The 26370-nt window shown below is 50.0% G+C and overlaps 1 protein-coding gene across 3 annotated transcripts in view; it reads right to left on the bottom strand.

Moving 5' to 3' along the window:
- Window positions 1-868: 868 nt before the first annotated feature.
- LOC143371115 (uncharacterized) overlaps window positions 869-26370 on the bottom strand; it is a 297394-nt gene continuing 271892 nt past the window's right edge. The window contains exons 8-16 of one of the 3 annotated variants that reach the window (XM_076815997.1): window positions 22694-22787; window positions 17546-17743; window positions 8214-8426; window positions 6122-7756; window positions 5264-5512; window positions 4466-4921; window positions 3988-4263; window positions 3233-3502; window positions 869-3051 (exon numbers count right to left, since the gene is read on the bottom strand). In XM_076815997.1, the coding sequence (XP_076672112.1) occupies window positions 2861-3051; window positions 3233-3502; window positions 3988-4263; window positions 4466-4921; window positions 5264-5512; window positions 6122-7756; window positions 8214-8426; window positions 17546-17743; window positions 22694-22787 (3582 nt within the window). In that variant the 3' untranslated portion in view covers window positions 869-2860. Of the gene's footprint in view, window positions 3052-3232; window positions 3549-3987; window positions 4264-4465; window positions 4934-5263; window positions 5513-6121; window positions 7757-8213; window positions 8427-17545; window positions 17744-22693; window positions 22788-26370 lie in introns of those variants that run through there. The other 2 variants (XR_013085976.1, XM_076815998.1) reach the window with 2 other exon arrangements.

Below are 26370 nucleotides of genomic sequence, written 5' to 3'. Positions count from 1 at the left end.
GATAAGTGGGGAGAGCCAACGCGATAGCAGTACGAAGGACGATCGCGCCGAGTGCGAGCCGGCGCGTTGTTATCGGTAGCGATGAGTCGAGAACAGTGTAGAAACACGGACGAATGGCGTACACGTGGTCCTTGGTTCGCGTCGTCGGTTCCGGTATCATCGAGAAGCATCCTCTGGAGCGGCGGGGATCGGCGGTCCTGCGTCCGTAGGTGAGTCTACTACTTACAATTAATTCTCTAGTCTGGTCCGAATCGCCGGTGCGCGTTTTAGACGCGCGATCGTGGTCCGCGGAAATTGTCGAACCTAGAGGGACAGGGTCATTCTATTGGCAGGGATTCTTAGGAAGATCTTCGAGTAAAATGTTGGACAATTTCCGTGGGCCAGCGTGGACAGTTCGCATAGGCAACCTCAAGGTCCGAACGAATTGGTATAGACAATTGTTAAGCTCGTCGTTTGGCAGTTTAGAGTTTCTAAGTTAAGGCATAACGCCTAGTCAGCTTTCGAAAAAGGACGCGATTTTCGGGAATTTTTTGTGGAATATCTGCTGTATATTTTTTTGCAATTAGTCGCTTATTTCAAAAGTACATATATGGAGAAACTTTCAGTAATTTTGTTATAGAACAATATTAAAAGATAAACGAATTACAGCCATTCTCGCGGAAACTGTTTTGATAAAGGCAATGTACGGTGAGCAAGTTTTCTCTGAACCGGATCGTTTAAAATTCAAAATTCAAAAACATTCTGTTAATACACGGTTGAATTCAGTAGATGGACGAAGGTTCTTTCAAAAAGTTGATTTTTGATAAAATGGCGGTGGTTTAACGCAAAACCACGCTTCTTCGATGTCTGAATTGTTCGTTTCTTGTTAATTAAAAATAGAGTTTTCCATCTACTAGTCTTTGGTATATAAAAGAAGTCTGCAAAAGTTTGGGCCAATTTTTACAGCGGTTTCCGAAATATATTACTCACCGATATCAAAACAGCTTCCGCAAGGATGACTATTATTCGTTCATTTTTTAAGGGTTTTCTATAACAAAATTACTGAGAGTTGCTGCATATATGTACTTTTAAAATAGGGGAATAGTTGTAAAAAAATATACAGTAGATATACCACAGAAAATTTCCAAAAATCGCGTTCTTTTTCGAAAGCTGATTAGGCATAACCCCTTAAGATTAGCTTCGCGTACTTGGGGGGTCGGGATGGCTACATGTTTGTGTACCTGCGGTGCGGTAGTTGTAAGTGTTTTTCATCGGCATCGTGTCCCCCAGCTCGACACGCTCCGTATCAGAACGCTGGAATCTCTCTCTATTTCTGCTGCGCATTACCGCCATCCCCGATTTATTTCCATCCTGTCTATTTTCACTCTCTCTGGCTTCTTTCCCCCTCTCGCTTTCCAACGCCCACGTTTTCTTGATACGTGATTCTCACGTATAAACCCGCACTCTCTCTCTCTCTCTCTCTCTCACTCTCTCTCTGGCACACGTATATACACACATTCGCTCGTTTCCTTCGTGTCTTCCATTACCAGAGAGCTCTCGTCGCACCGAACAACGACGTTCGCGGAATTACAGATACGAATTCACTATCGAAAAGTAACTCTTCCTCACCCTCGCTTCTCCCCGGTTACTTTTCGCGCTCGTTATCATTCCCTGTCCTTTTCTCACTCTCTCTCTCTCTTGCATTCCCATCGGTTCTCTCGTCCCTCTAAGTGAAATTACAGAGTCCCTACGAAGTGCGGTAACTGTTGATAACGATTAAAGCTACGATAATATCTTGAATTAATGTGCGTGCATTAAATACAATGGTTAAGACGCGTTCATCGACACTTTCTCCCTTCGTCCCATTCTTTCCTGTATTAATCGTTTCTCATAGCTGCGAGATTCCCGTTTCTCTTTTATTTTATTTTTTTGGCAGTTTGTCATTCGACAGCGACGATGTTTAACTGTACCTCCTTCTTTTTCTTTTCGATTCAACGATACCATTCTACCCTTCAAATTTGAACGGTCGCTTGGCTTTGAATTTCGGTCCCGAATCGTCGATCGAGGGTCACGATCGTGCCAAGGGACGTCTGATTGTACTCACAGATTGCTCTTCTCCTCGTTCTCCATCTCCCCTGTTTCTCAACGTCGATGCTTGATCCTCGATCGACAAAAGACATGCACGGCGCGTCAATGTGTTAATTCCCTCCCCATATTAGCCATAACGTATCATGCTCACATATAGCGGACCTTTTACAATCTCTCTCGCGACCCGAGGTCTTCCAATATCGGAAGACGTATCCGCTTGTCCCGAATCGAACCTCGGGCAGTGTCCTAGTTTCAATTTACCTAAAGGGTGACTCTGACGCGCGATCGGTATAAAAAGAATACAGCACCAACACGTATGCTCTAAATTATTTAAGTCAACAAGTACCCTCAACGATCGCGAGCCCGCGATCGGTCGGGCCGCCTCGTGCTCTACGCGCTTATTTAGCCAACAAATCGTAACATCGCTTCAACGTCTCTCGCCAGAAATCATCGTAACTTTACACAACGGTTCCCCCGGACCGCGATCGAAACGCGAGAAATGACTGGTGCGATTGTGACGCGCGCGGCCCGCGTTCCCTATGCTCGAAAAAAAAGGGTGAAAGCTTCCTTATTTATCGATTATTACACGTGTAACAACAGCGACGACGTACGACGACGATGACGATACAACTATGTGTCATTTTTAACAACTATTGGACGGAGTCGAGCGACATCGTGACGTATCTCGCCTCGCGGTCCGCCATCACCGACCTCGCTCGTCTCGTTTCTAATCGTATTGGCGATTCCACTTTTACGATCAGCACGCGGTGGTGCGCGCTGACCCAAGTCAGGGTTAAGTGATCCGAATCACAGGCAGGGGTCCCGCCTGTCGCGTCCACTGTTGCCGTGGGCAGGAGTCGAAGCAGGTGACCAGGAGGACGTGGCTCTTGCAGGCTTCCACTCGTTTCTGCAGGATACACGTCTCCGCCTGCAGGGCCTCCAGGAATGATGGATCGTGCCAGTCCATGCCGTTTTCCACGTAGACTGTAATCACAAAACATAGAATTCGTAAAAATTTATTCAAAGTCCTCGTAAACTCGAAACTCGCGTAAACTAGCTTGATATCAAGTAGAGTTCATAGCTGACACAGATTCACTTTATAAGTACAAAGCTATATGTACGTTCCGCGCGAATCGTAGTTTAGTTAGATGTTAAGGGGACTTACGATCATAGGTCCAGCGGGTGTCGGGCACCATGAGGCGCCTCTTAGCGTCGCGCAGCTCGAGCCTAAGAAGGCGCTGGCGTAGTCGCAGGTTGTGTATCCTGGACATCGTGCCACGTGGATCCGAGCGCAACTGCGCGCGCCTGTCCAGGATGTCCACGTCCTCGCTTGTGTAGGCGAGTATCCCCGACAACGCGGAAGGCGCCCGTGGCAGATGGGCCCGGCACTGGGCCCGTGACCGGAGCCCGCACTCTGCCACCCGCTGTTCCACCGCTGAAACAGCCGCACAACGTCGAGGTTAGAACCCCCAGCGCGCCACCTGAGGAGAACCACCGTACGGAGGGACCATTTTAGAGGCTTTTGAACATAGTTTAACGGGCCTGCGGAGCGATCTGCTCCAGAAAACTCTTCTATCGAGTTCGAGAGGATGCCAGGCACGCACTAACTCGAGCGAGGAAGGAAGAATCGGCTGATTCCATTCATCGGAATTCGAATCTTTCTCTCGATCGAGGTAGCCAAACTCTGCTTCTATTGTTCGAGGAGCGATACCACTGCGAGGAGATGGACACGCGATTAAAACGTGCAAGAGGTTCGTCAGAAGCTTTCACATTGTTAAAGAACTCGAGGGATTTCTATGGAATACACAAGGTGATTGACTCCATCGCTAATTGGAACGTTTCCTCGAACTTCTCGCCAAGCAGGCATTCCGATTACGTGTTCCCGATAGACTCAGTGAACGGGTCGAATGCATCAACTACCTTGGTGCTCCTGAAGAGCGCCGGTCTGCCTCGAGGAGTCGCTGGCGATGCTGCTGGTCTCGCTGTCCCTGACAATGCTGTCGTAGCCAGAACTCTCGGCGCGATGCCTGGATAGGGTCGCTGGGGATAGTTTCGCCGCTCGCGGCGTGGAATCGGCCCCGGAGTCGTAGCCTTCTTTGTTCAGGCCCAACGATGAACCCAGGCTGGTGATCTTGCGTTGCATTCGGCCAGAGGACGGAACTGGTGATGGAATGGATAACTGCAGCGGCGCTGTTGCTGCGAAACAAATTTTGTGCGTTCAGATTCTCAATCTCTCCCGAATCCTACTTCAACACTTCCACCCAAAACTTCTTTGCAAAGTTTCACAACAGAAATCTGTACCTCCTATTCTCAAGGACCAACTCGAATTTGAACGAATCCCTATTCTTCCACTTTCGAACCAAAATCTCGCTGCAATAATTAAAGACACACGACTTACCTTGTATCTTGAGGTCTTCGTCGATGTCAGACTTGCCTGTGACGGTCCTCTCCGACCTCTCAGCCGCAGTGAACAGCTTCTTCGCCTCGATGTACTCCTCCTCGGGATCAGAACCTGATGCTCCGTTGCCAGGTAGCCTCTCCACTTCCTCCTTGAGGTTGGGGTTCGAGGCGCCGTCCGGATGCCTCAGACTAGAGATGTTGCATTCGCCCAGCTTGCCACAGTACCTCCTGGGGCTGGCTATGTGAGCCACGCTGTTCGGATACCAGTACGAGGCCGTTGCTGGCCTCGTCATGCTTTGACGACAATTATCGCAGATCTTCTCCTGATCAGACTTCCCGGCGATGTATGCGGGCTCGCTGTAGATGCTGCCGTGATTGCTCGCATTGTCGTTGAACATCATGTCCGAAAGGGACAAGGACTGACAGCGTGATGGCGGACGGAAGACGGGGGCGGCTGGAATTTGTCCTGCGTTAATATTATATCTGCTGTAGACCAACAGCGGTTGGCTGACAGTGTGATCTTAATTGGGTTCTTCTCAGTAGGTTGGTTGGAGTATTCTTATTAGGTTCCATCTGAATGGGTGTAGAAACTTCTACGCGTAGTTTACTACAGCTAATCGGGGCGTCTGACTTGCGAGAGATTAGACTACTTGTGTTCATGTTCTTAGGAAAGGAGGTGAAAGACTTGGCGCTCTTAAATAAAATCAAAACCTATATCCCTATGTCCCTAAGAGTTAATTATACCGTTTCCTAGACTTTCCGCCCCAAACGAATAGGTAGAGGTAGGTAAACTTACATGGAACGTCTCTAACGTTGACGTTCGAGGAGTTCTCCCTCTGATAGGTGATCGAGTTGGAGACATTGGCGAGCGCGAGCTTGCTCTGGTAGAGCTCGTGGAGTCGAGCCAGCTGGTCGAACTTGTACCTGGTTTCCTGCTCCAGGAAGTCCTCGTGGTCGAAGTACGGCCTCGGTAGTACTCCCGCGCCAACCGGTGGTGGATACTGAGGTCTGTACCGTTCCGTGTCCGACATCACCGACATCGAGTCTGGAAATTGACATATTTTGCCTCTCATCCCTCGTACCCTCGGAACCTTCTACGCGGAGGGCGTAGAAAGGTGGGCAGATAAGGAGGAAGAGGAAAGAAGGAGCGCATTTAGCTGAAAGCTGTCTCTTTCGACCGCAGCTACAACACGAGAGATATCGACGAGTAATTATATCGAGCTGCTTCCTCCTGTCTCTCTCTCCCATCCACCCACAATCTCTCTCTGCCTCTCTCTCTCTCTCTATCTCTCTCTATCTCTCTCTCCGTCGACATGATTGTTTTCCATCGGGTGCGCTATTACGAAGCTCGGAGGATCTAAGAACCCGACTCTCGGAGGGACGGGGGAACAATCTCTCAAGGCATTCGTTCGAGAGTCCTCTGAATGAACTGGAAAGGGGAAGGATAGCTTTCTTCACTATAAACGTCATGAAATATTGCCGAAGAGAGCCCCGAATATTCCGCGATAGGGATACAAGATAAATCCCTTGAGTTCACCTCCCGGAGGATGACAGGCTCAAAATACAAACGAGCAATCGCTAAAGAAAAATAGTTTCCCGCCGTATCAGAGATGATCGACAGGAATAAAAGAAGCGAGCGTTCTCATTAATTTACCGGTGAAGGTCGAGACAACGGTGAGATTCTCCTGGCTGAGGATTCTCAATGGGTGTTCCTCCTGGTCGCTCTCGGGCAGAGGATTCTCTCCCATGCACATCGCGATGTCCTCCTCCGTGACCTGGAGGCACGAGTCCTGCATGGGGACAGGCTCCAAGTCCTCGACCTCGACGATCTCCAGAATCTCGTCCTCGGAAGACAAAGAGTGCCTGGAGGGTAGCACGATGTCCTTGTGCGACAGGTTCAGGCTCTCCATGGAGACTTCCCTGCTGACGCCGTTGCTCAGAGGCTCGATAAGGGGCAACGGCGGTGGCACCACGATCTCCTCGTCGTCGTCCTCGTCCTCTTGCAGATCCAGCTTCCCTTTGTCCAAGCTATCGTCCATCACAGGACTTGCGGTTAGATCCAGCCCCGAGTCCGTGTTAGATTTAACGTTCAACAGATTCAGCTTAACCCCCAGCTTCTCCGTGATGTCCTCGATCTCGTTCGCCTTCAAGCTGTCACTCTCCGCCGTGGACAAGGAGGTGTCATCGTCATCCACGCCGCCGCACGTCTTGAACGTCGTCAGCTCCTTGAACTGCAACGACTGACCCGCCACCTTGGACGACTCGACCCTGGACCCGGTGTGCTTGCTCCTCTGAATCTGCGACGACTGGTTCTCCACCCACTTCCTTATCATGCTCTTCTTGTGGCTGTCCATGAACCCGTAACCCGTGGAATGTTGCTGCGCGTGCATCTGCAGAGTATTTGGACCGGTCAGCTGCATCGGCCCGTCGATCCACGTCTCCCTTTTGTGATGGGAGTCCTTCAGCAGGTGCCTGGCCTCCGCGACCTTCGACTTGGAGATCCGCGGACCGTCTATCCACTGTTCGTCGGAGCCTCCGCTGGGTGCTGCGACAGGTATCTTGCTGCCGGGTGAATCGTTCGCTTTCGACGAAGATACCTTAGTAGCGGAACATTTCCTGGCAGGACTGGCCTTCGGTGTGGCCGTATGCGCGGGCGAGGTTTGCTTCGAGGCGGTTTGGGTCAACGATTTCACCGCCTTCGTTGCCTTGTGCGCTGGGCTGCGCTCCTCGGGGATCTTGGCGGGCCTCTCGGCGGCGGAGCCGCGCAGAGCTTTCCCCATGGCGCAGCGATTGTCACCCGAGTTCAAACTTGGTATGTAGACCGGCGGATGTTCGCCGTCCGTCGCGTCGTCGGTGCTAGGGCCGACATAGATGACGGTGTCCGCGGACAGATCGCTGGAGCTTGGGTCGCACTCGCTGGTCTGCCTGGCAGCTTCCTCCCCTGAACTCCCTCCGCTACCTGTACCCTGAGTTCCTCCACCCACGAACTTGATCTTCCTTCGCCTCAGTCGATGGATCCTCGAAGCCAGTTGCACGGTGGTTAGCGTCTCGGTGTAATGCTGAGCGTTCGGGGACACGTGGGCGATCATCGCCGCGTGACACGTCAACGAACCGAGACACTCCTTCAGTAATTGGGTTAGCTTGTGCTCCTTGTACGGCAGGTGCTTCCCCCCGTTGAAGATCGTGAGCAGGATATTGCCTAGGCCAGATAAAGGGATACCACCCGACGACTTGCCGCGATCCGAATTGCCCAGGTCCATTAAATGAAGTCTGCTTCTGCCGCCAGCGACTGGGGAATGAAAATCGAGACGTGTATTCGGTGCCCGTTGGAAATTGGTTAGCTGGGTTCTGTCCACGGGTAGAATCACCTCTCGTCGCTTCGAGATCTACTTCCTTTCCCTCAGAATTACACCGCGATACGACTCATAGATAATCCTAACACCACTCGTTACTTTACCCGTGAACGGACCTGAATTACACTCTTGTCGTCTCTATTAGAGCACGCCTCTACGCGCAGTTAAAAGCGACGAAATCTAGAACAGCGATTTCATCGATCCCCCTTGAGAAACAATAGCCACCCAAGTGCACCAATTTCGTAGATAGCGTGTACTTGAAGGCGCCCATTTCTCGCGAGCAGCAGTTAAAACAGTTTACCTCCGAGTAGGAGTGTTTCAAGCGTTTCCACTGAAAAATGTGGTTCGCTAGCTTGTGACGCGCGAGGTGGTCAATTCGAAGAGGACACTCACCTCCACCCTTGCCAGCGACGCTGTACTGATAAACGTGAAGGGTGTAAAGCATGTGAGCATCGCCGTCGTCCCGTTGTCGACCAGCCACCGCCGCGTCCAAATAGAAAGCTGCGCGTTCTGCAGTTGGTGCACGAAGCTCGCTGTGTTGCTGCAACTGCAGGCTGCCGAACAGCGGGTCGTCCCTCAAGTACACAGCCGGCGACTGCTCGGAATCTGGGAACAAAGAGCCGCGGCAAATCACTTTACACGGTTCCCCTGTGAAGCTAGCATGCTCAACTGGAGGGCACATAATAAGTACAAATACATAAATACATGAACAGTGAACCCATCGCAAGATTCTAGTTCTTGCATCAAGTCGCCCAAATGAAGTTGACTTCGATCGGAGTTACTTCAGCGCAAGTGTGATTTCGCAGACAGCCGAACACAGGTACATCGTATTTACCTGAATTTCGAAAGTTCGCACTCGCCTTTCCCGGGGGATTTTGACTAGTACACACCAGAATGTTAGACAAGTTTGTAACTCGAGCGTCGCGCACTTGCCCCGCAACACTCACAGATATATCGCGAAGTAGGGTCAACCGGAGCATTCTATCCGCGATTTCGTGCACAATGCAGGACGCGTAAGTCACGTCCAACCCCCCGGACTCGTCATTTGGTTCTATTATTCCCGGGAAAAATAATATCCAGCGAGGGATGGACAGGGGGCGATGCAGGTGGCCGCCGGCCAGGACTTACGACGTAGTCTCAGCCTGAATTACGACGACGATAAAACGTCGAAACGATACGCGTCCCGAAGATATCACGGGCGTGTTATCATGGGCTATCACGCTGACTGGCGTGTACAATGGTCACCGGCTGGTGCGCGAATAATCAACGTAATGCGGGACGCTAGTTGTAAATAGTGATCAACGTAAAAGCAGCATTAAAGCTCTCGCCGAGGCGTGGATACACGTAGGTGCACGCGAATCACGCGCACTTCTTCCAGTTGCAAAAGATTCCTTTGGAAATTTGCGTCTCTTGATAGAAACTTCGCCAAGCGACTCGAATCGCCGGTTGCCTGACTGTGTCGGTTCATGCTCCTTTTGGGGCGTCTGGGTCGTTTAATTGAAACTTTCTACTGCCCTCGCCATATTTCTACACAAACTGGGAAGTGTGGAAGGTACCTTAGACGCGGGAACTTACGGGTAGATCTTCCTGCGGGAAGTTTTATTCAAAGTTTTTGCGAAGATGAAGGAAACTGTGTCTCCCAGGAGAGCAGAGTTTCATTGTCCAAAGAGGCTCGCAACCGTCCGCGTAATAATACGCGCGTCATCTGATCGCCTCGTAAACCAACGTCCCCGTATTTTATGTACATCCTCGCCGGTGACATATTGCGCGCGCCCTAGGAAAAGCTTTCGATGCGAAACGACGGAGGAGCAAGAATATCGGGAGACAACGATCGTTATATTACGTGTCTATCGCCGTGAAACGGCAGAAACATAAAAATCTTGCCGGTTTTCTGCTGCAAGAGCCCCGTGATTCCTGGCTCTTTGATGGACGACTGTTAAATTCCTGATAGCGCGCAATGTCGCGAAACTGTCCGTCGAGAGTTATTCGATTTTCCCTGCTATATACTCGCATTAGTGAATTCCTACGGTCGGATTACCGTGAACCTTCTTCGCGGTGCCAGGACACTTGGATAATCCCCTTGATAAATTGCCAATTAACGTTTTACTGTCCCGCAAGATGCGAACTCGCCTTTCCGAGTACCTCTATCAACGTCGTAAAGAACACAGGCTGCCCAGCCACTGATACATCATTCCCCATTGCCTGCTTCTACTTTACAACACTTTTAACGACCGCGAGACAATAGACACCTAGAACTCCCGCAGATTAAGCCCTCCTTCAGCCTCTCTGCTACATTACTTCCTCCTACCACCTCTCGCTCTACAATAATCCCGTTTGATTCTCCTGAAATCGCGAAGCCTTCGCGCAAACACCTACGGAGATAGTCGAGGGCACATCCTCGAAGGGAACTGCGACGATTCACCGAGGCAATAGGGTCTAACGAACGCAAAATAATGTTCACGCAAGCAAGCACGGGTGTGTAACGCGGCTGAGGCGTGGCAATATCCATAAAAGGGACCAGAGAAAGTAATATTGTCGGCATCTGCGCCTGCTGCGTCACGGAGGCTCGCTGGTGACGGCGCAAACGTTGCTCGTGGAACTCGGAGGAAATAAAAAGATGATCCACCGCGAGAAGAGGACTCTCGCCGGCATATAGAGGCGTAATGGATGCGGCTTCTGCTCGTAGCGATCCGTGGTATGGACAGCCTGCTCGCGGTGCTATCCCGCGCAGGGGTCGGACACACCACCCCGTTGGATAAATCGTTTTTCGACGCGTTTCGAATACTGCCACGCGTATCCGCGGGCCAATCTCGTCCCTCGAGGGTGAGCCTGTCGGAGGGCAGTAAAAAAAATCTGTTTCCGCTTTTTCGAATGTGCCGGGGTATACGCGGGGCTGCGAGACCGTTTCCCCAAATGCCTCGTAGATTCCTCGAAACGGTTCTAGGCGCCATTCTGGGTCAGAGAGGCCTGAAATTTAAGCGCCAACGATGGCCCATTCCAGCGAGCAGGGATGTCCGAGAAGGGGAATCAAAGCGAAGGGCGAATTCGAGGAGAAAACGGCAAAGGAATGATCGAGGTTTTATTATTGATTTAACCATGAAAAACTGTGCGAGACAGAAGGTGGTTGGAGTGAATCTGATATCCCTTCCGAGCGTTACGCTTCAGCTTCCAGCGTTACCATGCGCCAAGTTTCAGCTCCCTCTCATCAACTGTCTCTAATCATAGTCCACATTCCGTCATAGTTTACAGCGAACTAGCGCACAGCAGTTAGCGTGTAACTTCATCCGCGACACGTAACACAAACTGGAATACCATATTAATTTCTAGCGTAGACGGTGTAATCGCGATCGCGGCCGACGCTCGGCGAACTTCAAGTATCACCTTCCGCCAAAAAAGAACAGGCACCCGAGCTCCAATTTTCCCACTTGTTCGTCGTTGTTTTTCATCCCGCGGCAAGGCAGGGACCACGATAATCATTGCTCGCCGTATCGGCCGCGGATCGGCTGCACCGGAAGCGGTAATTCCCTTCCGAGGGGGATCGATAATCGCTTCTCAGCGCCGCGCAGCTTTTCCCTGTAATTCGTCCGGCGACGATCTAGCGGCCATTGGCATTTCCATCCGCGCGTAACCATTACTTTCTCTTACCCGTAACATTCAAGCTCTATCGGACTTTAAGATTGACGCCTAAAAACACCTGACTTGATTCACCGCGTTTAACACACTGGAGGGTGTCTACCCCGAAGGATACCATTTCCCACGCCACTCGAACGGGGTTTACGTCTGTGTATTTCCATAATCCCGCGAGGCGCTATACCCTGCCGTATTCATTCTGTCCGGTGTGCGGGTCGCGGTGCGCAGACAGTGGCTGGCTGTGCGGTGAAAAGAGGAAACGAAGAGGAGAAGGAAGAAAATTAACGAACGCACCGGATCCTGTATTAAAGTGGAAACAGTCGGCGGTGCTGGGAGTGGCGGTAGACGTGCTTTACGCGGCCGTACGTTTGCCGAAATAAGTGCGCTCCGCGAAGACCAGCGGCTCGGTGGTCTCGCGGGGGCGTAACGGGGGAGGGCGAAGGGTTACCACCGGCGTTAAGACGACCCTGCGGGGCCTGCGGGGCAGGTTGTAGGTCGTCGAGACCCCGGGCACCCGGAGGGAGCCACGGAAAACCTCGTAATAAGCGGCTGCGAATATTCGTCGTGCGCCGTGAAAGTCACGGCCCGCCTTGACTATAACTCGAGGATCCGTAGGGAGACGCCACGTTTCGCGTATTTTTTCGCCGGCAGGGTGAAGCGGGGGAGAAAGTTTTCTATAAATCATTTCCGCCCGTAATAAGCACAGGGAATGCTCATTTAGTCGTTCACCTTATTTATACGCTCGCGGGGATGAATTGCTCGGTACTTTTAACTCGAACCGCCTTTAATTTAATACCGACGACTTATTGCTTGTCCCGACCCCTCAATGCGGCCACCTTTATGCGATTCTTACGGCCTCCCCCTTCTCTCGTCAACGTCCCGGCGGTCGAAACGGGGAGTGCTTTAATTATCGCTGAGTGCCGAATATTCCTCAACGCACACACGGTAGGCGATCTCGGCTCGATGCGCTTTCGCGCGAACAGCGGTATACTAAACGGAATCTTGGCGAAATGGAGGACAGGTGGATAATAAAGCCCGCTATCTTGTTAATCCACGGAACGGCCATTTAGAATTAACTTCACGTGTTATTCTTTCATAAGATCCTAGCGCCGCACTTCCGCTGCTTACGCCTGCCGTTTCGTTCGGGCACGCGGAATTTCTAGTTCTCCCTCTTCTCTTCTGCATTTTAACTCCAGTCACCTTCACCTCCATTTCAAAGCTTTTAATTGCGCGCGGCGTTGATGTTGGAGAAACACGGTTTCACTGGCGACAGTGAGCCTATGATATTCAGCTCCCGAGTCGTGAGTTAGAAATTAGAAAAACAAAGCGTCGTAGGACTAGAGCGATGCTAGAGGGCACCAGCGTCGGAGCTGTTGCTGGGTGTTTCACTTTTACGGTGGTTTTAAACTTATTGCCGGCGTAAACCAACAGTTTGCTTTCCGGCCGAGAGGTACGGAGGCGGCCTCGCGTCATTAAACTTTCAAGTGACGAAGTGAGGAAAGCTGTCGTTAACAAAATGACCTCCGATTCCTCTTCCCCGCGAGAGGGGACCGAGCATGGGCCATTGCTCGCTACCATTTGCTCGGAAGCCAGCCGGTACGTAAGACGACGGTTTTCTTTAATTGCCTACCGCACGGCGGATCCCGCGGCCGTATCCCCTCGTAAAAGTTACTGTCTCTGGCAAACGATTCGGTGCCCGTCAGCCAGAAAGAGAGAAAATCAACCACGCAATGAGAAAAGGGAGGGAACTCGGAGGAAATGAACAGGAGAGGCACATTAGAAGGATCGATGAACCGACGAATCTTCTTCGAGGACGTAGACAGATGCGCTGCAGGCTAGACGCTTATACAGATGAAGATTAAAAGATTATCGTCTTCTCTGTGGAACTATTTAAAAAATAACGCAATGGAACGTATAAAATCATCATCCTGAGAGCCCTGAACCATTTCAAGTCATCGTTAAGTGTCCAAAGAAGGAGTACATTGAATCAAGAAACGAAAAGCATCACTGGAATTAAATTAAACGACTGTTGCACAAAGTTTACAGAATAATGCAGCCGATAAAGGGACCGGAGTCGACTATTCGAGGAAACGTAGAAGCAGAGACGTATTCGGCCACAGATGCACCATCGGTTACATCCCCCAACCCTCCGTATCGATCCTGTATACTTTCCGTCGCGTATGGAAACGCAAACATGTGGCTTTGAGGTTATTTAATCGAGTGTTTCGGTGGGTCGGCAAACAAAATGGATATTAACAAATAATTCGCGGGATCGAAGGGTCTACTGTCCCCCCCGCCCCTAGTTCACGTACACAGCAGTAAAATTTCTCGCACAACTGCCAATGAAGCTCCTCTTCGCGGCACGAGAACCCCCTTCCACCTCTCCGCGGCTGTAAAAGAAATAAAAATATCATTGGAAATAATCGTTTGAATGATGGTGAACGAGCGAAAAGGGAAATTTGCTCGCCGTTGTGCCAGCGAGCGCCGAGGGAAATGAAACAAATAAAAATTCCTCCGCTCCGCGGCAGGATTCCTCCCTTCGATTTCCCATCGATTGCGAACCCTTTTAACCATTCTGCAAAACAAAAGGGAGAAACATTCCCATCCGCGTTTAATGCGCACGTTAAAAGCCGCGTGCTCCAGTGACGTCGCAGCTACGACGTTTTTGTCCGCCCCGCCATTATTCCCCGTCGTCGTCCTTATCTTCCTTCTTATCCGCTTTATGCGCGGAACGGGCGTGGAAGTATAAAACAATAACCGTGGCGCGAGTCACGATGAGAATTATTGCGAGGCTGCAGCGTCGCCGGGGGAGAGGGCTCGCTCGGAAAATATTCGAGGAAAATATTTTCCTTCCCTCCGGGGAGCATTGAGATGCACGCGACACGCGATCTGCTTTTCAGAGCTCTTCCTCTCGCGAGGATACCGTGCCGCATACCGACTTGATCCTGTGTACTGTTTCCCGCATCGATCAACGCTGGGCTTGACTCTCGTAAAGCACACAACTGATTTCCTTGGGAAACCGTCTGCGCGGAATTGTCCCGAACGTTCCAGCGAATCGAAGTCGATCCAGGGCGCGACGGAATTAAAGGGTAGGCGAAGTGGGCGGGGGGTCGGAAGGAACAAAAGTAAATTACCGCAAAGACGGTATTCCGTTTCTGCCTGGGACCCGTCGAAAACTTTAAATAATTACCAGGGTCGGGATTATCGAGTTCCCGGCAGAAAAGACGAAGTTGGAGGTCGCACGCGGGCGAAGGGAGGAACGCCGGAGCTTTCGGCTCCCCGGCCTAGGTAGAACGAGAGACACGAGAAGTCGAAACGATAGCGGGGGTAGAGGCGGAGGCTTACGCGGCCAAGACAGAGCCCGAGATACGAGTTAATTATTTAATAAGCTGGAAAATTAATTGCGCCGCTTCTTAATTAGTTAGGGTTTCGGGAAGTCGCAAAGAGTATTCGTCGGGGCCGCTTGCTGGATCCGTACGAGCACGTTTCGAAAGTAAAATCACCGTGAAACTAGCCGGGGGAGGGGTGTGTGTTTTTCGAACGGAAAGGGGGAAACTGGGAAACTCTGACTAGGGAAATTCATCCCTTGGTTCGATCGACTCAGTTTCAAAAGGGGGCTGAAACCGAGGCTTAACGTCCCGTGGATCGGCTTTTATAGTGTAGGGTCAGGAGTATCGTTAAAGGCCTGCAAAATATGCAAAAAATTGGCATCAGTTTATAGGCTAGTATCCCAGTAACGCTGGAAGAAAAGAGTCTCGCGTTAGGTTCGACGCGGGCGTTGAGGCGCGGCACGCGACTTCTGCGTTAATGTCAGCTGAAAAATTTACAACGATCCTAAACCCTTTGAGATTACGACCCTCTCGCGTTTATCCGTTCCCCGCGGCACGATCACGATAACTTCGGTTACATTGTACACCGTGAATTGTTTCCCGACGCATGCACACACCGTGCACCGTAACTTTTTAATTTGAAAGTTCGAGCTTAACGGCCCGGATAAACGTAGTCCCAGATAATTTCAACGTCCGGCAAACTACCCAATAACTTTCGATCGTCCTTAGAAAGACGAAGGAGAAGCTCATAAACCCCATGCCACGGAGCCAGATACATTCCCGCGATAGCCAGCTCGGTTAGCGTATTTCCTGGAATAGCACAGTACAAGCTTCATAAAATAATTATTCTGAACGGGCGATATGGAAATATGTTGATCCTTCGATACAAAAGGTTCAACGATCCCCAGGGATGATCGCGGAGAGGAGCGTCCGTCCAAGGTTAATTTTCAGAGATCGTCGAGGAGCTCGTCGCTCGTGGTCTCCGAGACCCTTGCTCGTCGAGAGTTTCCCATAAGTGCACCATAGCAGAGGCTCCACCCTTCGGTTTCTTATTAGTCCTGCGAGGTCCTCCCGCAAAGACTCCACGCAAGACGGGAAACAACGGGAGAAAGGCGAATGGGGACGCTGCGGGGGTGGAAGGACAGGGCGAGGAAAGGGGAAGAGAAGAAGGAGAAATAATCTTACCCGTCAATTTTACGGACCACCGAGTGGACGAGGTGGTCCGTGAAGACCAAACTAAATGACGGCCGAAGACGATTCTCCGTGCCCGTTTCCTGCATATTACCCGCGGAATCCTTCAGAACCGCGAGCCTCTAGACTGTTTGTAAAAAGAAACAGACGAAGGAAAATTTCATTCTTCGGGGCTTTCGGCCGATCTCCGCCCATCGCATTATTATGGGGCATCCTTGCCGATTCGAAGACGCGGATGCTCAAGCAGAAACCGGGGGAAGGAGACCGGTCTTCAAGTATCGAGCAAATGCAACACGCGATTTTCGAATGTAATTTCCCCTGGTCCCCAAGTTTTCGTTTTATTGGATACGCTGTGCATTTAAGATCCTGCCCACGCTCCCGTCCACGGGATCCCGCCTCTTTTATCGATGGAATTTTCTCCAAGTCGCACAGTGGTTCCAAAGTGCCTTTTTGTGGACAAAATTCCGTATCTCCGTTAATTCTCAACCGATTTTTATCTTTTTCTGCTCGTTTTGTCGGGGATTAAATTTGCTAAAATGTCGAACAGTAGTTTTCCAAAATTTTCTTTAGGGATTAAAAAAAAATTCTGCACTCTTGGTTCCGAAACAACGAGTTTATTAACCTTTTTTTCATTTAGTTAGTCTTCTTCCATATATTCTACATCTTCTTTATAATTAAACAAAAGATATTTTGGGTCTTTTTCAAGCGCAACAGACGGAGTTGGCCATTGGGACCTCAAAATCGAAATTAAAAATCAAAAATCGGTTGAGAATTGACGGAGATACGGAATTTTGTCCACAAAAAGGCACTTTGGAGCCACTGTGCGTCGCTTCCAACGTGGTCCGCCAAATTCACTTTGCATCTTGCCATGCCTGGATCGATATTTTCCATGCGACTAATTCCTTCTCCGCTGGTATTCTTTAGAACTGACGACTGTACGTTAGAATTCACATCCACATTTCAGTTTTGAAGGCAATCCCTTGCACTCGGAACACTTGACCGCGAGGAACGAGTGAAGACGACACAACCCCTTCGTCGTTCCCGGCGCTCTCCGCCAATTAATCCAAAACGATTGTACTCGCCCGCATTGTTCACGGCATTGAATTAATTGCGGAAAACGTTCAACCCTATCGCGAAATAGGGAACCGTCCGAGAAAGTTTCAACCCCTCCGCAAATATATCTAGCACTCCTCGCGCCCCGTGGTTAGGGCGAATCTTAGGTTCGTCCAAGAAGAAGGAGGCTTGCGGGGGGTAGGAAGCCCTTAAAACTGGGGGGATGACGGCCGAGACAAGTGTTTCTTACGACTGGAGTTTCTTCGACGCGCGAGCAACACAATGCTATCTCGATCGGCTGTTCAAACGAGAAAACTTGGGCGCCGTTCCGATTACGGCGCGAATATTACGTGTAATCTGTAACCGAGGCACCATGCTTCCAATCGCTTGCTCGTCACCACGTCGAGCCTCTTCTTCAACCCTGCAGACGTTAAAATCACTCTGCCTGTTTCAAGCAACTTCTGCTCCACGTTACCCTTTTACGACCTCCAGAGTAACAAGTGACGCTAGGGTTTTACTCACCGTTAGCGTGGGCCGCGAGAAGGTCTCTTAGCTGCTGTTGCCCGGTGGTTAATTCCACGCAACTGACCCTGACGCTGAATCTGGCACCCGTCCTCTGCCGTTGCTCCGAGATCCCGCGAAACAGCCAGGCGATCGCGCAGGGGATCGCGCCCAACGTGTGTCCAGCCTCCGCTGTGCCCAGCATCGTGTGCGATTTCCCTGGAAAATGGGAAAGACAGCCTTGATTTACCATATCGTGAAACAACTGCTTAATTCTCCGTCGATTAATGCCATTCTATCCACCGCGTAGTCGCGATTAAGGGGGGAAGCCACTGTGACGGTCGAAAATAAAGGCTATTTTCAAGACATTCTTTTATAATGAAATGTAACTTTCTACGAAAAATCTTTATTACCAACTGAACATACATATATTTAACTAACATTTTATGCTCCCAGATTGAAATTTTTTTCGGTAGTATCGCCACGGCATTCGATCAAAAAACTGGTACGCTTAACTGAAGATAATTGTATTACGAATATTTCCTGAAAATTTCAAGTGAATCCGATAAAAATCGACTGAGTTATTAATGCGTCCAGTTTGAGAAATGTAGTTTCGAGATAATCGCGTTTAAAGTTTTGACAGAAGTTATTTTCTGCAATTCAAAGATCGCAGCCTTATATGTTCTCGTCATGGTCAGTGATTCTCTACCTAGTTCTAAACAATACATAAGCTCATAATCCCTCTTATTAGATACATTTGATTCTTGGACATAAACTTTTGCGGGCGATTGTCACCAAATTACCTATGCGTGCACTTAATTCTGAGCGCTGCGCTACCTATACAAAACCTTCCGCAACTCCTAGAATTTTTCGAGATCCACTTTGAAATTGTGCAGGTATATTTTTGAGACCCCAGATATTATGAAAATGCCCAAAAAGAAAAATTGAGAAAAATTTTTTTCACAGTGGCTTCCCCGCTTAACGTGATGGAGGAAACGTGACCTCGATTACATCGTCACGTCGAGACAAACAGCCCAGCCGTTTATCATTGTTTTCCCTCGCGTTTCCGAACCGTGTGTGCCACCAGGACCGAATCGATTCGCGGCGGGTACCTTTGAAAATCCGCCGTCGAGGCACACGATAAATCCGCATGCTCTCGAATCATCAAATCCCGCGCGTCTCGTCTGATTTGTAGCCCGGGCACGCGACAATTAATTTGTTTACTATTTACCGTGGACGATGGGCGCGCGGTGGTCGACGAGCGCCAACTCTCGCCGCGATAAACGCTCGATCATAGTTACAACGCGTAACGACGCCCGTCGGCGGGGGGACGGGGGCTGGATCTAATTTACACGCCGGGGATAGATTGGAACTGATTAATTCGGTTACGTTACAAGTCCGCGGGTCGGGCCGGTGACGGGTGAAATGGATGTAATCGAGACTGGCGCGTGGCTTGACGTTTATGCGTTAACAGCCGTCGTTGTTTATGCAACGGCAATTTCACGGCGCGCACAGCTTTTCCAGAGAAGCGTGCGCGCGCCTGTTGCGGTGCCGCCTCGCTGGGCTGGCTATGACATTGCGTTACTACTTGGTGTCTGATGAAAAGTGGTTTGGGACGCGGGAACGCGGGGGAATGGGTCAATCGATGCTTACAGCGCGTACGTGAGCCAGAGCTCCATGTGTCTGACCATAGCGGCGCTGTACTACTTAATTCTGTGTACAGTAGGAGATGCCCGAGTAAATTCAGCGGGAATGCGATATGTTGGTACACGTGTCGCTAATTATCATCAGTTATACGTATCCAAGGCAATCTTCCGTTATTTCTCTGGATAATAAGAAATTTTTGTGAACTATATTAGTAATTGCTACTCTCCCCTACCAGTTAAGGACCGAAAGAAAAATTGTGTCCCCGTTACGCTAGCATCTGGCCGCAACTTTGTTCGCAAGGGGTGGAAACTTGGGGCTTCGGCAGAAAGAAGGCGAGAGATCGGGATATTATTGATAGGGAAACGAAAGAGTCTTATTAAAATCGTAAAACAATAGGATGGAGAGCCTTCGCCCCGAAGGAAAGGGAGAGGAAAAGTGAAAGTGAAAGGCGTAAGAATTCGAGGGAGGGTCGAGGTCTGGCGGCAACGGTGAAATAATGGGAAAGCAGCGGCAGCCGTCGCTGAATCTTAAACGTTGTTTAATTGTTTCAACGCGAGACGTTGAATTATGTTGTTATTTAATTAGAAAGCTGGGGGAAAAAATACTTTCACGGTACGAATTCATTTCTCTCGGCGGAGCACGGTGTTTCTGCGCCAACTTTGTGAATAATCGCATCGATCGCCGTACGCGTACACGCGAGCTGTCGACTCACGCGGGCAAATTCCGCGACAAGCTGCAGCAGGCCGCGCGATAGCGGAGGAGCGAAAAGGAGGCGAGAAACGTTCTCAGGAAACGGCGTCGCGGAAAAAAACTCTGCTCCCCGCGTAGGGGCGCTTTAAAGCCGATGCATCTGCCGATTGGAATTCCCCTCGAGTTCACCCTTTCCGCGAGCAAGAGAATCGCGCCTCGTCCCGTCGATTGCGCGAACGCAACGGGAATCGAGATCCGCGAGCAAACCGGCGGTCGTTCACGTCTCGTCGATTCCGCGAGATCGAGCACCGAGGGAAAAGCCTCGAAATGGGCGGTGAAACTGAATTAAAAAAGATGAAAAAAATGGAGAGGGAAGAAGAGTGGTAGAGAAAAGAGGAAAAATGATTGCGAAAACGAACCCCTATTGGCCGACTGAACGGTATCGATTTCGCTTCGGGGATTTACACTTCAAAGGGAAACCAGGGAACTTCGCGGCAGTACAATTCCAGGCGGCGTTTCTTCGCTCCTGGATGCCGATCGGCGACCGCGCGAAAAACTTGCGCGAATCATCGTCCCCGGTATAATTATCGCGAGCATTTGCATCTCAAAGAGGAGCGAAGGTGGGAGGGGGGGGGATGAGAAGCCGGCGCGCGTTCTGTCTCCACCTTCTGTTGGTTAATCTGCTTTCTCAGTGGTTCCTCGCGGTAAAAAGAGGATTCGACAGCGTGTACGTTAAGGGTCGCGGCTGATGCGGAGTAATTAGCACCGCGTTACAAAGTACAAAAGGCTTCATTGTCTGGCTTGCGTGCAGACACCGCGCTTCCTTCGCCCTTCTCTGCCACCCGTTATAATTTTCTGTACGACAAATCCCTTCGCTCTGAAAGGGAGCCCGAGCGGCTTCTGTCGTTTCTTTCGTTTCTTTCGTTGCATTCTTGCTCGCCCACTCGTGTCGGCAGTCGATCTTGCGATCCCTCCTTCTTCTCGTGCCGCGCGGGAGAACGAAGAAACGATTCGACGTTGCGAGGCGCTTTAAGATCGTCAGGGCTCGTTCGATCGTTTCCACGCTGCGCGGGCTCCTTTCGGACCTCTCTTTTCTACTCCATCTATCCTATTGTCCCGCGTTCGCCGCGTCCTCTCTGTGTCAAAGCAGCTGCGAGTGGCGAGGTAAAGAGTTAGGGGAGACGGGCTACAAAGAAAGGGGAACAGAGGGAAAAGTGACACAGAGAGGGAGAAGAGAAAGGGAGAAAAGTGCGTTGTCGTAGCGATGATCAAAAGCAGTTTGCTCGCGGACTCGCCTCAAGTATCTCCGCCGTGCCGCGCCTGTGGCGCGCAGGGGATGAAAGTTCGTTCGGCTTCCTTCCACGTCTTTCTTCTTTCGCCTTTCTTTATCTTCGCCCTGTAGACTCTTATCTCCCGCCGTTGCTGCGCTCAACTTCCCTCTTTATCTTCCTCGCGTCCCTCTTTATTGATTTTTCCCTCGCGGTAAATTTCACTCACTCGATTCCTCGAAACTCGGAGAGCGCTCGGAGGATCGTGGCACGATTTCGTCTCGCAGCTCTACACCCTCCGCCCCGCGTTAAGGGAATTCGATGCAGGCTAAGGAAACGCTGTTTCTGGCGTACTTCTCCCCCCCTCTGTACCGCCTCGTCTCGATTGAATTCCTTTTCCGAGAAAAGCTGACGCCCCAGAAACCACCCCGCCCTCTAATAACGATTGACTCGAGAATTTGAGTGGTTCTCCTGGCGTTCCTTGCGGCCGACGTAGATTGCGGAGAGCGGGAAACAGCGAAGTTTAATCGTCCTCCTCGCGGAGCTCGCTATAAATTCGTCAGGGCGGAAATTATCCCCGCTGAAAGTGAAGCAAGTCGAGGCGAAGATAATCTTTGGCGTGCGTTAAGATTGGAGAGGTGGAAGGGTGGACGGAGAGCGTGTCCCAGTAGCATACATTATCTCGCTTCCTTTCGGCTCCACCTTTTCGTTCTCCCGTCCCCCGACCGCCCTCTTCGCTCCTCGTCCATTTTCCGGAGCCGCAGAACGCTGCCTCCGATCCATCCTTCGCCCGGCATTACAAGCCGAGAAAACCTTCCTTACCCTCGGTTTCCCCGCATAATCATGCATTTGCATGCAAACTCGATATCACTACTTAAAATGTAAAACAACTCTCGCGTCTCGCCGGGCTGTATTCCCCGCTTAGCTTCCTGGAGAACGATGAAAAGCGAGCGGCAAACGAGCGTGAAGGGTGCTACGGCTGGGCTAAGGAAACGTCCAAATAAGGAGTTAACATCGCCCACTTTTCACCTGTCGAACGGTGAACTCGATTTTGAAGACGCATATGGTGTTCCAAAGCGTATCGCTTGTGATTGGCACAATTAGGATCACAGTGAAGAAAATTGTACGGGGAAATATCAAGCAACTATTTCATCTCTACAAGATCACATCTCACTGCATCAACGAACGCGCAGAAAAGGAGCGCAATAGGACGACAAGAACGATGAGAATCCTTGGAGGAATTTCTATTTCATGTAATTATTTCCACGCTCGGCTCGGATGAGTTCCTCACGATGCGATGGAAACAATAGCGTTTTGTCTACGGGGTCGTAGAACTTTGCCGAACAATGCCAGGGGAAAGGACAGGGACGTCGTCGTCCCCCCCATCGCGCAGCAAGCAGGAAAAATCTTATCCTGCTTTTTGTTCCGCACGTCGAACCTCGATGCGCGACAGTCCCGATTGAATTCTCGACGCGCTGGCAGGCATCTGTTTACGCGAGATCCTCCAGAGACGTAATATATGGGGCGTTCATTACTGTAGCTGTTCGCGAGGTAGAGAACTCACCCAAGCCTGCATGTCCGAAGCAAAAGAGGCAACCATCAGTCCCATTGATCACCGCGTGGATCACGTCCGTCAGGGCACTCGAGCAGATTTCAGTCTGGAAAAGATACAGAATATATTAGGCGACCAGCGCGACAGGCACCAACGGTTTAGGAGAATCTCAAATTCAAAGTTTAATCATGGCCCTCTAAGTAAGCGTGTCGAGCAACGGGACGACGAAAACGAGCGGCGTTTGTGAAGCACGATGGACGCGATTTTAATTGCTCCTCATCGTCGCGCTAAGGGACGGGCACGTTTCATCCAGCGAAAGGAGGAGACGGAACGTCAGGACATTCGAGGGTAACGATGGAGCTTAACTTTAAAGTGCTTAAGAAAGCGTTTGTCGGACGGTTTAATAAACGCGCGTAACGTTCCTCTGGCGCGGGAGAAGAAGGATAGAGAAAAGGAGGCGAGGATTACGGGAGGAGCGACTTTGTTTGCTTTTAATATATTCATAGACTGGAAAAGTCCTTTCCCAGGGCCGAGAGAGACCACGAGATCTTAAGGGGGTGGCTCCGTCATTCTTCCCCCTCTCTCCCTAGTGTGTTTTCACGATTATATATATTACGGTCTCGCAAGTGGTCGGCGGCGTCGTGATTTTCGATACCGCGACGCTTTCGAAGCCCGTGGATCAGAGAATTACGGGGAGAGCCAGGGGCAGAGGGTGGAAATCGGCGGAGGGTCGCACGTTCCGGGGGTTCCGCGAATTTCCTGCGGAAGCGACCGGGAATTTCCTTGGAGCCTGCACGCGATTCGTTCTGACCGATCGATATAGACATCGACCGTCCTCTTTCGCTCTCGCAAGGGTTAGCGAGCGTTCCGCGACCGGATGGGGGCGAGGGGAGACAACGAGTGCGAGGGAGACGATGGAAGGGGGAGCAGGTTGCACGGGAATATCGAGAGGAAGATGAGGACGTGTCGATACCTCGACCAAACAAGATTGAAATCTTCGTGGACGAGAATCGGATGAATCTCGAGGCCCGAGATGGGAAAGGGGAGATGAAAGCTGGGCGACGAGGGGGGTAGACCCAGAGAGAGAGAGAGAACGCTCGAGGTGGAAGGGGATGAAGGGGAGCAAGAGGCAGGAGACAGTTACTCGGGAACGCAAGGCCAGCGCGAGAGAAGACTCCCACGGATAGCGAGCGATTTGGATAGAGTAGAAGCCCTTCGGGTTTTTCTTTAGCTCTCCTCTCGTCGCGAAAGGAAACGGAAATAAGGAGTCCACTACCTCTTCCAATATGGTAATTCCAATCTGTCGTTGCTCGTTTCAAAGCGGCCCGAGCCGAGGAACGAATCTTCTCGATACACTCGAAGCGATGTATTTCTGCTTCCCGCGGAAACGCTTTATCCGCTTTAATCGCGACACGACGGGCCGCGCAGTGTAACGAGTATATAGGGAAAAAAATCAATTTTCCATTAAGATACAGTTATTTACATGTAATTGATGTGTTAATCATATTTGTACACTAAAAATTAACTTTTAACATAAAATAATTTATTAAAATATATTTTTGAACATAATTTTTATTAGTTAATCATATCGTGCATACTTTTGTAAAACAAATAATATATATATATTTTTAAATATATTTAAACACAAATTAATAACAAGCATATGAAACAATTATAAAAATATAAAATTAATTTTTTAAATAATTCGTATTCATAATAAATGTTAAATTATTCATTCTTATTATACATCTTCATTATTATCAGTTGAATCTAAAAGAATTCAAAGCTCAGTGTCTTTTAAAAATAAATATTCTAGCACAGATTTGTCTAATTTTTCGTTTTACTGCGTATTTCTTCTTATGTGGGAGCACTCGGGAGCAGATAAGATTTACACCACATTAAAGGGCATAAAAAGAACTACTTGTAGTCAAAAATGAAAAAAAACCGATATGTTTTTTTTTAATTCTCTCCAAAATTTAGAAAATGCGACAAAAAAAGTAATAATTTGAGCCACTGGTACGTATCCATATATTTAAATGCAAGAATTTTTAATTACTAAAACGAAAGAAGGATATATTTTGCTTATTTTCAAAAAAGAAAGAAAGAAATGAACTTATAAATACAACAAAAATACAGTGGATAAATATTTCCTATGTGTAGTGGCAGCTTGCGTTTGGTTATTCCTCATTGAATCTAATTACTGACCTTAAATCCTTTATTTATGTTACTAAGTTACGATGTTCTTATGTCGGAGGACTGTTTACTACCAATTCCATGAAATGAAATACAAAATTTAAAAACTCAATTTTTTGCTTTCTGAACACGTGCCACGACACTGTGGGCCGGGAGGGTGAATTCATCGCGAATGCTGGTGAACAGCAGCAGTCCTAACTCCACGGGCGAGATTAACAGAGTCGAAAGTGGCGAAGAACTGCTGGTGCTCGTTCGCGGGTACAACAGGGACATTCATAATTATAACGGGATCATCCCGGGGGGATGTAACGCAAAGCAAACATATTTCGCGGCTACCTACACCCTCGAGAGATCCCCGCCCGGCCTCCCCACGAGGCCACGGAACCGACGGCATCACGGTTAATGAAATACGTGACCGTAGCCTCCGTCATAATCTCAAACACTTGATTCCGCGGCTCCTGGAATCGAGAGGAGCGAAGGGTTCGCCGCCCTCCGCGCGACGAGCATCCCTTTCGCAGCGGGGAGCCGCCGGCTGATAATGCGTCCAATTCAAATTCCGTTTTTGACCCTGCCCGGGGGAGGCGGGTTCGATCTCGTTCCATGAAGAATTCGTAAATGAAACACGCCTTGTCGAACATTGCAATGCGGACTGAATTTTGCCACGAGGAATTTAATTCCCCAGTTTTTAAAAACCTTTTACTGGCAGACTACTCCAACTCTACCTCCATCGAATCACCGAATAATTACAATCTTAAAATCGCCTAGGCGCCTTATGGCACTTTGCAAACCTGCAGCTCCGAGACGATCGGAGAAAAAAAATTCCTGGGAAACATTCGAGCCAAAGAGGAAGAGTGGTCGTGCAGAAGAAGCACTTAAGAAAACGAGCCGAAGAATTCGAGGCACAAACGCCCAGCTCGTGGGACGAGGGTCGACGGAATTGAAGGAGCGATAGAGGAACATCGGCTCGCTCGGTCGGATTGAAAAAAATCGAGCATGGACCAGGCCGTCTCAATTACGGCCCAGGGGGCGGACATTAATTTCGGGCAGGGTGTAAATTAAAAGGGAGCCGTATAGCCGTGGCGGTGTGACTTACAAGCCACGCAGCGCCGCCTAGGTGTCATCGTGGCCCGCGCCGCTTCAATTCTGCTTGCAGGACGCGTTCTAGTAACGCAATATTGGCGGGGCCGCGCGGAATACCAATGACACCGAGGGTGAAAGCCAAGGGACGGATGGGGCCGGGGCCGATGCCCGTGGCCCAAGACAGCCTTCCTCCTCGGCGTAGAAGTTGCTGGGAAGCCTGCACGCGTCTTCCCTTTCACATCGCGAACCCCCGAGCCTCTCCTGACCCTCCTCCCATCTCGCGCAACCGAAATGTAAAACTCGTGTTAGAAAGTTGGAAAAGAAGCTGCTGGGAGCTCTCCCGGAATAGGGAGCCGCGAAGGATGGGCGCGGAAGACGGGACCCTTTTAATGGCTGGAAATAATCGAATGACCCCC

Source organism: Andrena cerasifolii, chromosome 7 (genome assembly GCF_050908995.1).
Source record: "Andrena cerasifolii isolate SP2316 chromosome 7, iyAndCera1_principal, whole genome shotgun sequence".
NCBI classification, from domain to species: Eukaryota; Metazoa; Arthropoda; class Insecta; order Hymenoptera; family Andrenidae; genus Andrena; species Andrena cerasifolii.
This window is presented reverse-complemented; position numbering and strand designations above follow the sequence as displayed.